The 10,233-nt window shown below is 59.6% G+C and overlaps 1 protein-coding gene across 1 annotated transcript; it reads right to left on the bottom strand.

The window, feature by feature from the left end:
- Window positions 1-7,881, bottom strand: UAP1 (UDP-N-acetylglucosamine pyrophosphorylase 1). Its single transcript, XM_086753152.1, has 10 exons — window positions 7,569-7,881; window positions 7,276-7,480; window positions 6,192-6,367; window positions 5,739-5,911; window positions 4,499-4,692; window positions 4,129-4,272; window positions 3,531-3,719; window positions 3,019-3,066; window positions 989-1,055; window positions 1-566 (listed from the first exon to the last, which is right to left on the bottom strand). Exons 1-10 carry the CDS (start codon window positions 7,879-7,881, stop codon window positions 474-476), a joined length of 1,602 nt encoding a protein of 533 aa, XP_086609278.1. The 3' UTR covers window positions 1-473.
- Window positions 7,882-10,233: the final 2,352 nt, after the last annotated feature.

Raw genomic sequence — 10,233 nt, 5'->3', positions numbered from 1 at the left:
GACAGGAGAGACTCGGAGTTTAATCGGGTGCTTCCAGTTGTGCAATATACAAAGGATGATCTGAAGGGAGGACACGGGCAATGACAAGGACCCCATTAAAAAAAATAGTCATGTAGATTTGAGAAAAATAAAAATTCAAGATTAACCCTAGCCCCGTACCATAAAAATCCTCTGCATGTACAATGACTATTACTATATACATGTTTAAAAATAAATGCCCACAGCCTGGAGTGCAAAGAGCAGCGCCATAGCTGTGCTTCACAGCAGGGGAATCCATAAAGTGTTTCATTTTTAAATTAAAATATAAATAGACGTGTACAACGTGCCAAGAACCAAGTGGGTTGCATCCTCCTCTGCACAGGGCCAGAGCGAGCAGGGCCAGACCCTACCAGTTACAGCTATAAACCTTCATGTGTCCGAATTCCCAGCCCACCAGACAGGACAGAGAGCCCGGCTTGGGCACCGTGCTGCCGCTACATCCCATTCTTCACCAGCTCATGGATCCCGTCCTCATCAATAATCAAAGGTGTGCGAAACTCTCGGTCCTTCACGTACTTTTCCAGACCCTACGGAAGGATGAAGCAGCTCGTTAGGAGCCCGAACGCCGCTGGCCTGCTCACTAGGATCCTCACGTGTGACCCAAGGGAGGATACGTCTGGCGCAGGCCTCGATGCTGCAGGCAGATGCAGGCATGCAGCCCATCGACACCGGCTGTGCCCTGCTCCCCGTCCTGCCTTGCCGCGGCAGAAAAGCAACAGCTAAAGGGATTGGGCTTCTCAGGGAGCAATCTGTCACCACGCATCACCTGCCCTGTTGACCTGCTAAACTGCTCACAGATGGCTCTGGTTCCCTCCCATGCTAGCAGCTCAGGGGACGCTGCCTCAAAAAGCTCCACAGCGAATTCAAGTCACGCTTTCGTGGCTCCCCCCCTCCCCGCCAGCCTAGTTCATCTGCAAGGGTGCCTGAGCTGTGGAGAGCCAGTACTCACTTCACCACCGTAGGAGATGAGAGGAGAAATTTCACACTGGACTGGTAGGTCATTTGCATCCTTCAAGCTGCAGAGGAAAGGAAAAAACAAACAAAAAACCAAACGTCAGCAGGGTTAGCCACATCCCACCGGCAAACGCAGACAGGGCCCAGAGATCTTGCAAGATGCCAGTGCGGGGGGACAGCGCCTGGCTGGGGGCCAACGGCTGCTGGCCCACGCAGACCCCACCAGCGCAGAGCTGCCCTGGGTTAGTCAAGCCTTGCGTGCTCTCCACAGAGGTGCGAGCTAAAGTTTAGATACCAGCAACGACTGAAAGGGAATAGAGCTTTAGATGTGGCTTTAATGAGGAGCTAGGTGCCTTTCCATGTCTGCAACGACAGCAGCACCCGTACCCCCGGCCTGGACCACAGCTCCGCTGTATTTGATCCTGCACGCAAGCTAGTCACCCCTTCCTCCTCCTCTTCCTGCATCCTTAGGGTGATAAGAGATGCACTCACAGCACCTTCCTGTTTGGCAGGCTACAACAGGTCTTTTTCAAACACACTCCTCTTTTAAAGCCCAACCGGAGGACACAGGGTAAGCCTGTCTGCTCACTCAGAAATACTCCCTGCAGCTCCCTACTGCCCGCTCCTCCTGCCTCTTAGATCAACTGCCTCAGCTCCTCCGTCCTCCGCACAGGGGCCTGAGCTGGTGAGGACAATGGCAGACCCACGCCAGTCTGGCCGCTGCAGCCTGGCCCCAAGAACAGCCACAGCAGCACTGCTGGGCAGGGGTCAACGTGGGGTCCCTGACCCCACTTTCCTGCTGCCACCAGCCTTTGTAGGACCCCCCCAGATGCTCCCTGCATCCGGCTGGCGTGTAAGCCCGGCCAGGGAGATGCAGCCTTGTGGAGGCACCCCGGGGTGCCCCTTCACACCCAGGGAGGCATCGCAGGACGTCACACGTGACGCTCCCCTCGCCCCAGTGGAAGCTCATCCCTGCTGCCACACACTCACTCAGCCTCCTCCCATCCCAGCTCTGAGTCAATAAAACTCACCCATCCTAACCCAGCCCCTGTACTTGTTTGCCTTACAGCTGGATTTGTTTCAAGATAATAATTTAAATTAAAAAAAAAAAAAAGAAAAAAGAAATTGCCATTAACAAAAAACATAGGATAAAGCGTACCCTTTATCCTACATTACAACCAGTCTGATGGCCTATTTATAAGCCTGAAATCACTTGGAGTCTTGAATTAAAACCAAAGAGCCTAGGTGTATCCATCAGAAACTAGTAGCAGATGCAGCTTCTCCTGAAGGTAACAAGCTTGCTTGAGTCTCCAGGTCACTGACGCTCACCAGCTCCGAGTTCCAGCCTCACTGATGCACCCTCTGCCTACAGAAGAACACCCTGCTAGCACAGAAGTCGCTTTTTAACACTTCTGTCAACTTTCCCGTTTACTTCTGTAAACTTCCAAGTGCTGAGCCAGGGGCTTTCCCTGGTGTCAGAGTCTGGGTCTTGGAAACTCAAGAGCTGAAGTCACCAAAAGCACAGCTGGCCGCCTACGCTGAGATTTGCACATGCTACATCAAAGCCCGCTTGACGTTTACTCCATGTTTTTAATCGCGTTTCCAATCTGCTTGGACGCCTGGTGGACACCGGGAGACGGCAGCTGTCTCCAGCTATGGGACCGGCCGGGATCAGTCCAGGCTGCACTATGCCGTGGTGTGACAAACAGGGGAAGGGACACGCCAGCGTGTTTCGCAACAGCATCCCGCCCACCTGCCTCTGCAGAAAGGAACCCAGGAGGGAGCAGATGCTGCCTACTGCCCGTCACCGTGAGGAAGCAGCGTCTGCGGGGGTTCTGTAGTGAAACAGACATGCCCCACTCCCAGCATGCGGCCCCGAGCCCCCCGGCCCCGTTAGTCACTACGGGCGCCCGCTCACCAGCGCGCACCCATTGCAGCGACCGCGGCCTGGTGCGCTGCTTCGCCTGCAGCCCGTTAGTACCTAAGCACAGCCCCGCCACCATGCACGCTGCACGGTATAGTTACTTGTCATTGACATCTGCGGGGGTGGCATCTGACCTTCCGTTTGTGACACTATGTGGGAATAAACAAGGGTTAGCAAGGGTGGGGAAGAAACAGAGCAGAACAAGTCTGGCATTTGTGGTTCTCCAAAGAGGGGCAGCGGGAGGTCTCTCGGTCAAGGGATGCTGCGACTCCTGCCTGGCTGCTGCACAGACCTGCTGGCGTGCTTGGGCTTTAGGGAGCCACCTCCTCCCTGCATGTGCAACCTTGGCTGTGCAATGGAGACCAGCAGGATTCGGCTCACGGGGGCTGAATCAAAAAGACAAGCTCCTGCTGACCAAGCGAGCGTCCGTCCTACAGCCACTGCCTGGCCTGCACCCTGCTCTGCCCCATAGACCACCAGGAAAAGGGACCCATGGCTGCTCATTCCAGCAACGCTGGTTTCAGGAATGCTGAAAGGGAGACGGGCTGGGGACTGCCTGGTGCTTCGTACCCAGCCCAAAGAGGATGCAGGAGCTCTGGGAGCAGCAACTCACCGAGGGATGGCAGGGATGCGTGTGCCGTTTTCATCCACGAAGTGCCCCCCTGCATTGAGAACCCAGCAGTGGTGCAGGGACATCAAGGCGTGTCGTGCTGTGGTGGGGTTGTCCTTGCCGTTCTGGCTATCTGCGTTCTTCAGGGGAGAAAACTCATCCTCGCGTAGCACCTCGTACACCACGAACTTCCTGAGGGAGAACAGGGTAAGGGGTCAGGTTTGGGAAATGCAGCTGCTCCCCGCCTCTTTGGCTTCTCCCCTGCCAGGGTGGCTGAGCGGGGAGCATGGCCCCCCTGCAGCCCACACTGCCAGGCTGTCTTCATCACCACAAAGGAGCGAGGAGAGGACCTGGGCTGTAGGTCAGATGCTCCTCTGGCACAGGAACAGGGCTCAGTCAAGCAAGAGGCACACAGCGCCTGTCCCTGCCACTCATGTCCCTGCTCATCTCAGGGCACAACTGTCCACAGCATGGGAGCTGGCATCCCATTCTGACCCTGGGGCATCGCTGGTGGGCACAGCCCTAGCACCTCCCAAGAGGCTCTCGGAGCTGCCCAAGGGAGAGCCAGCAGCCTGCTCCCCGCAGAGAGAACAGAGCGTACTTAGAAAACTGGAAGATGTCGAAGACAAACTTTTCCATTTTGATCCCGTTGGGCTTCTCGGGTTGGATCAGCTGCCCTGTCACGATGTCTACATGTGGGATCTTCTTCTCAGCTACGTGGTGCTGCAGCCGCGGCTCGTAAGTGCTGCAATGGGCCAAGAAAGAGCTGTCACTCACCCGAGAAAGGCATGTCACGAGCCTCCCAGCTCAGACACTGCTGCAGCAGGACAGCTGCAGGCTGCTCATCCCCACGGCAGCCAGGTGAGGATGGCCCCACACACCTGTGCTCTGGCACCAGCAGCCAGCAATGGCCGGGGGAAACCTTATCTCAGAGAAAGGACTGAGCAGAGGCACGAGAGTTGGGCCCTTACTTGACCACATCTTTCAGGAAGGCGGTGGTGAAGAAGTGATTGGCGATGTTGCCCGCATTGAAGAGCAGCCGCCCGTCCGGGCCCCGTTTCTGGGCGGTGGCCAGCGAGATCTCGCTGTACTCCACCACCTGGTAGACACCATCCACTTGGCAGACCACGCCGACTGGCTCTGTGGGGTTGGTCTTCTCCACCACCTGCCCAAGGGGAGCACTGTCAGGGAAAGACCCCCAAAGCCCTGCACTTCAAATACACTCTCTTGTATCTAGCAGGGCTCGTGGAGGCGTCCTCCTGCGCAGGACAGCAGATAGGCATGCTGCAGCCCTCCCTTCTCAGGCGCTTCTGGAAAGGGTGAACAGAGGAGGGCGAGAAGGCAGGGCTGGGTGACAGGGTGTCAGGCACACCCAGAGGGTGCGGGCAGGATCTGGCACCAAGCCCAAGTGTGGCTGGCAGAGGGCACAGATATTTTTAGCACCCAGCCCGCCATGCACAAAGCAGAAGGCTGCTGGCTGAGCAGAGCCACCCCCCTACACCTGACCTCCCTCCTCTTCCTCGCACCCCATACACCTCCCTCTGGGCATGGGACCCCTCCAGCAACTCCCTGCCCTTCACTGCCACGACAGGGCAGCCTGCAGGGTCCCAAGGCTTTCTCCTTTCTGCAGGCTAGTGTTTATTTCCTCCTTGTCTTGTTCCGGGCAGAAGGAGGAATTGCTTTCCCTTTCCCAGCTCACTCTCTGAAAGCTTCAAGGCCAGCAAGCCCTCTCATCTGTTTACCAGAGCCAAGCCCAACGCAAACACAACCACACAGCCCCCTTGGCTTTTAATCCAGCCTTTAAGTAAAGCTTTGGGCGTGCAACGAGAGACACGGGGCGGGGCTCAGCATCGGCGGTCAGCTGCACCCACTGCTCCCGGCCTGGTGCCCAGGACGTCAGGGCCGGGGACAGCTGGCAGCCTGCAGCAGGGATCTCGGCTGCTGGAGTTGCCCAGCATTTGGGTGGGGACCAGGCAGCCCCACGGGGCTCCCCAGCAGTTCTCAGCCCCAGGGACTCGGGGATCCGTGAGCTCTGGTACTGCCAGGAGGGGAGAAGCATCAGGCAAGGGCCAGTGACGCCCCGCATTCTCCAGGATGCCAGACCCCAGGGGCGGGTGGGACTCTGGGTGGAGGCAGGGAAGCCAGGCAAGAAGCAGGACAAATCCCATCTCGCTCCAGGGAAGCGGTGCCTGCCTGCCCCCGAAACCATACCTTGGCCCCGCAGTCTGCTCCCTTCTCCAAGCAGAATCCAATGAACCTGGGGTCAGCCACCTTCACCAGGATGTTGTCCACACAGTAGACGTGGACGCTCTGCACGCCCCTCCGCTCCATGTCATCCATGATGCCGTGCACCCCCAGGGCCCGGTACAGGCCCCCATTGCCATCTGCAGAGGGAACAAACCGTTGGGACCACAGCAACATCCAGCTGTCCCATCACCCACCCACGCTCATCCTCCTTCCCCAGGGAACTGGGGTGGAGGGTCATCAGTACAGTCATACCCCACCCTGGTCCTCCCCGCCAAGACGGACACCTCCCAGCCTGCGTCACCCCCGGGCCACGTCACACTGCGAGACTGCCCTACGCAGGCTCCAGCTTCAAAAGCTCATCCTCAGCACCATGTCTCACCCCCCGTGCAGCCTTCCCGCCAACTCCTGGCCACTGACCTGGTGCCATAGCAATCTTGCCCTTCTCCTCCAGCAGGATTTTCCCATCAAACCCCAGGGCAGGCAGCATGCCCTGCTGGAAGAAGATTACGTTTTCCTTCTTCAAGCCAAAGTAGCGATGCTTCATGAAGAACTCCTTGGTGGACTCCATAGTCCGACCACTCGTCATGATGTACCTATTGCAGAGCAGAAAGGACCCAATGAGCAAGGAGGAGAGGCAGGGTCTCACACCCCTCATCCCAAACGTGGGGAACTGCTTCAGCCTGTAACACCCAGCATAGGTTTCTTCCCCCGCTCCCCCCCCCCCCGAAGTTTAGAAGGATCTGACCTGCTGCAGTCCCACCTCTCTGGCAAGCCAACAAAGGGCTTCACCCTTCCTTGCAACACACTTCTCCAAAACCCTACCACACCCTGTGCAGTGGGGGGGACAGCCAGCTGCAGCAGCCACCTCCTGCCATGACAGCGACCTCCTGCTCACAGTGCCACTGCAGCCCCTTGCCTCCCAGGCCACCACTGCCTTGCACGGTTGCCACCCCATGCAGCAGGCTGGCCACAGGTGACACGACACATGGGGCTGTGGGGCTGAGCCTGACAACATAGGACATGCCAGTGCCGCCCTCTGGGCCTTGACCTGTTACCTCCAACGGGCTATGCCCACAGCAACAGCACTGGTGGCAAGAGGTGCCAACCCATGGCTCCTTGGGCTGCCAATGGGACCTGCACCAACCCATGGGTCCTTGGCCTGCTGATGCCAACTGGGCCCATGCCAACCCAGAAGACCTTGACCTACCAGCGCCAGCCATGAGGGCTTTGATCCAGCCAATGCCAATAGGACAATACCAATCCACAGGACCTTGAGCCACCAACACCAGTTGGGTTAGTGCCCACGGCCCATTAACCCAGCCAACACCAGCTGGGGTGATGCCCACGGGCCCTTACCAATGCCAACCCCTGGGACCTTGACTCACCAACGCCAACAGGGCGCTGCCCTCACCACCCCACCAGCCTTGTCCCACCAAGGCCACCCCAGAATGCTTTGACCCTGCCGCCCTGGAGGGCTGCGACCCACGGGGTCAGGTCTCACCATGGGATGTGGCAGGGGGTGCCGTGCTGCTCCTCCGCCAGCTGCTGCAGCCGCCGCAGGCGCTGGGCCTGGAGGTGGAAGAGGGTCTTGCGGGAGGGCAGCCCCACGTCGCACATGCCCTTGGGGTAGGGGACGCCGAGGCGGGTGCCCTGCCCGCCGGCCAGCAGCAGGACAGCCACGCGGCTCCCCGCGATCTCCGCCAGCCCTGCGCCCGGGACAGCAGACACGCGTGGGGCCCAACGCGCCGGCACCGCACCGCGCCGCGCCGGGCCCCGCCGCCCTCCCGCACCTACCGCGGCTCTCCCAGCGCGGCAGCAGCCCGCGGTCGCGGGAGGCGCTGCCCAACACGTCCCGTGGCACCGGTTGCATCCGCGCGTCCAGCCCCGCTGCCGCCCCAGCGCCGCCGCTGCCATCCCCGCGGGCCCGGTGGAAGAAGCGGTTGATCTCGGCCACGTCCATGTCGCCCAGCTCCGCCGCCAGCGCCCGGCGGGCCGCGCCGTCCAGCTCGGGCCAGAAGCGCAGCACGTGGCCCTGCCCGCCCGCCGCCAGCCGCTGCCCCAGCGCCGCCATCGCCGAGTCCCCCTCCGCCCCGACCGCCGCCTCCATCCCGCCCGCCGCCACTGGGCGGCCCGGCCCCCCCGCCGCCATTTTATAGCCCCCCGCCGCCCGGGGGCCGCCAATGGCAGGCGGTGTCCCGCGTCCTGATTGGCTGCTGGGCGCGGCGTCACCGCCCTGCGCCACGTGGTGCCGGCCTCCCGCCCAATAGGCGCCGCGAGTGGTGGGGGCGTGGAAGACACGACGGCTCAATCGGAACGGCCGCTGCGGGCAGCGCAGGCGCGCGCGCCGGTGGCTGCCATGGCAACGCCCGCCACGTCAGCGCGCGGCCCCGCCAGCAGGGAGAGCCGGGGGCCGCCCCCACGGCCCCCCCCCCCTCCCCCCTCCCTTCCAGCTGCTTCTCCCCACGCGTGAAACGGGAGCTGCTGTGGCCGCCGTCCGCCCCCGGGGCAGGGAAAGGGCGGGCCCTCCGGGCACCTCCACGGCTGGTCAGGCTGGCAGCAGCTCCCCTCACCTCACTCTCCCCTCATGTCGCAAGAAGGGAGGGGCACACAGGGGAGGAAAAAAACCCCAAAAACCAAACCAAAAATCCACCCAAAAAAGTACAGGCGAGGTCTGTGGAAAGGACAGCCGTCCCGGGAGCCAGGCGGGGGCCAGGCCCAGCTGAGATACCTCACCCCGTAATTAGTGGAGCACATGGTAAAAATCAGTGCAGGCTGCAGCCAAAAATCCTGTCACCCCGCCACCGCTGGCTCACCCCACGCTTCCCCTCCCAGCGCCAGCCGCAGCCACGCACCGCCCGGAGCTGCCGGGAGAGAGTTGTGCAACTCACAGCATCACAGCATCTCCCTCGGGAGCAGCCCGCGTCAGCCCAGAGGCGATTTTTCCCTCCGGCTGATTTCACTTCGGAAACCGTTACGCCAGAGCGAGCGTGGAACGCGCCCGTCCACAGCGTGTGTAAGCAGTGCTGTCGCAAGAGGCACAGCCCCGAATGATGGAGAGGGGACACAGGGGGCTCTGGGCAGGTAAAGGTCACGCCCGGTGCTTCCACCAGGATTTCGGGCTGCGCTGCTGACCAGGTCCCCGCTGCCACCATGGCTGGGTCACAGCCCTGTCCCCCCCCCAAACGGACGTCCCAGTGTGAGGTGACAGAGATCTTGCTCGGCTACATGGCATTTCACCGGCAGTGCAAGAAAAACTGTCTGAACCGCCGCTTCGTACTGAAGCATCGTTTATTAATCACTTGTACCAAGCACACATCTGCTCAGCAACGGTGCGCGACGGGATACAACAGGTGACATCTAACCCAAAGGGAGGCACGTGGCTACAGGATCCGGCACCGCGGCAGGAAGCGTACTGAACGCGCAGGAAAGACAACTCGGTGCTCAGGCCTTGTCGTTAGGAGGCTGGAGACCAGCGAGAATAAAATCAGGAACAGAACCAGGATCGGAGCTGGCTTGTGCTTCGGACAGTGATTTCAAAATGAATTACCCTCCTTGGAAATAATAAATAGGTGGAAGTGCAAAGAACTTTCTCTCTCATTGCTCCCAGACAGCGGTGGCAGAGGAAGGACAGCTATTCTTCAATTGGCAGTGACATTTCACATCAGGGCAGCTACAAAACCCAACCACCACCAAGGAATAACGGAGTGCCAACGTGCTTCCCGTTCACACGCACCCTTCAAGGACTGCCTCTGGGGAGGAGGGCTGGGTGCCCGCCCTGGCATCCCACCGGAGCGGCGCCAGCCTTCCCTGGCTGTCTGCAGAGGCTTCACCTTTCATCCCTTTCCTCCCCTCAGAGCAGATCTCTCCCTCAAAGACAGCCTGTGAGCTTTCTCGTCTAGCTGTCACCTAGCTAGGACTACACAGGCCAGTGCTACGCCGAGGGCTGTTTGGAGGGAGCTGTGTCAGCAGCACAGACCAAGAAAGCCAGCAAGGACCTGAGTGGAAAGCCTCAACACTTCTGCAACTCAAGCAGGCGGTAATTTCGAGACGAGGAAAGCCAGGCACACACCACGACAGAGGCCACGGATTGAATCACTGTGCACACTTCAGTTAAGAAACTCACAGGTTTTAGCAGGGCTGAAACACATGCCAGGCCACCAACAGCTCGCTGAGACACCCGAGTGAGCTTCAGCTTGACAGAAAAAGACTCTGAAGACAGAGGCTGAGGGATGATGATAAAATGTTTCTGCTCTGAGGAGTTTCTAAACTTCCCTGTACCCCACAGCCTGCAGAGGGAAGCCAGAGGCTGGATCCAGTGACAGGACAGAGATCAGCATCTTCAACTCTTGCCAGGAGGAAAATAAAAAAATAATAATAATAAAAAAAAAGCAGCTTCAGGGTTTTCACCCAGCTCAGTGCTCAAGCCTGGTCAACAAGCATCCACAGAGAAAATCTGGTG

The sequence above is a fragment of the Chlamydotis macqueenii genome, chromosome 8 (assembly GCF_036417535.1).
Source record: "Chlamydotis macqueenii isolate bChlMac1 chromosome 8, bChlMac1.mat, whole genome shotgun sequence".
Lineage (NCBI taxonomy): Eukaryota > Metazoa > Chordata > Aves > Otidiformes > Otididae > Chlamydotis > Chlamydotis macqueenii.
Note: the sequence above shows the minus strand (reverse complement) of the source record. Positions and strands in the feature narration are given on the sequence as shown.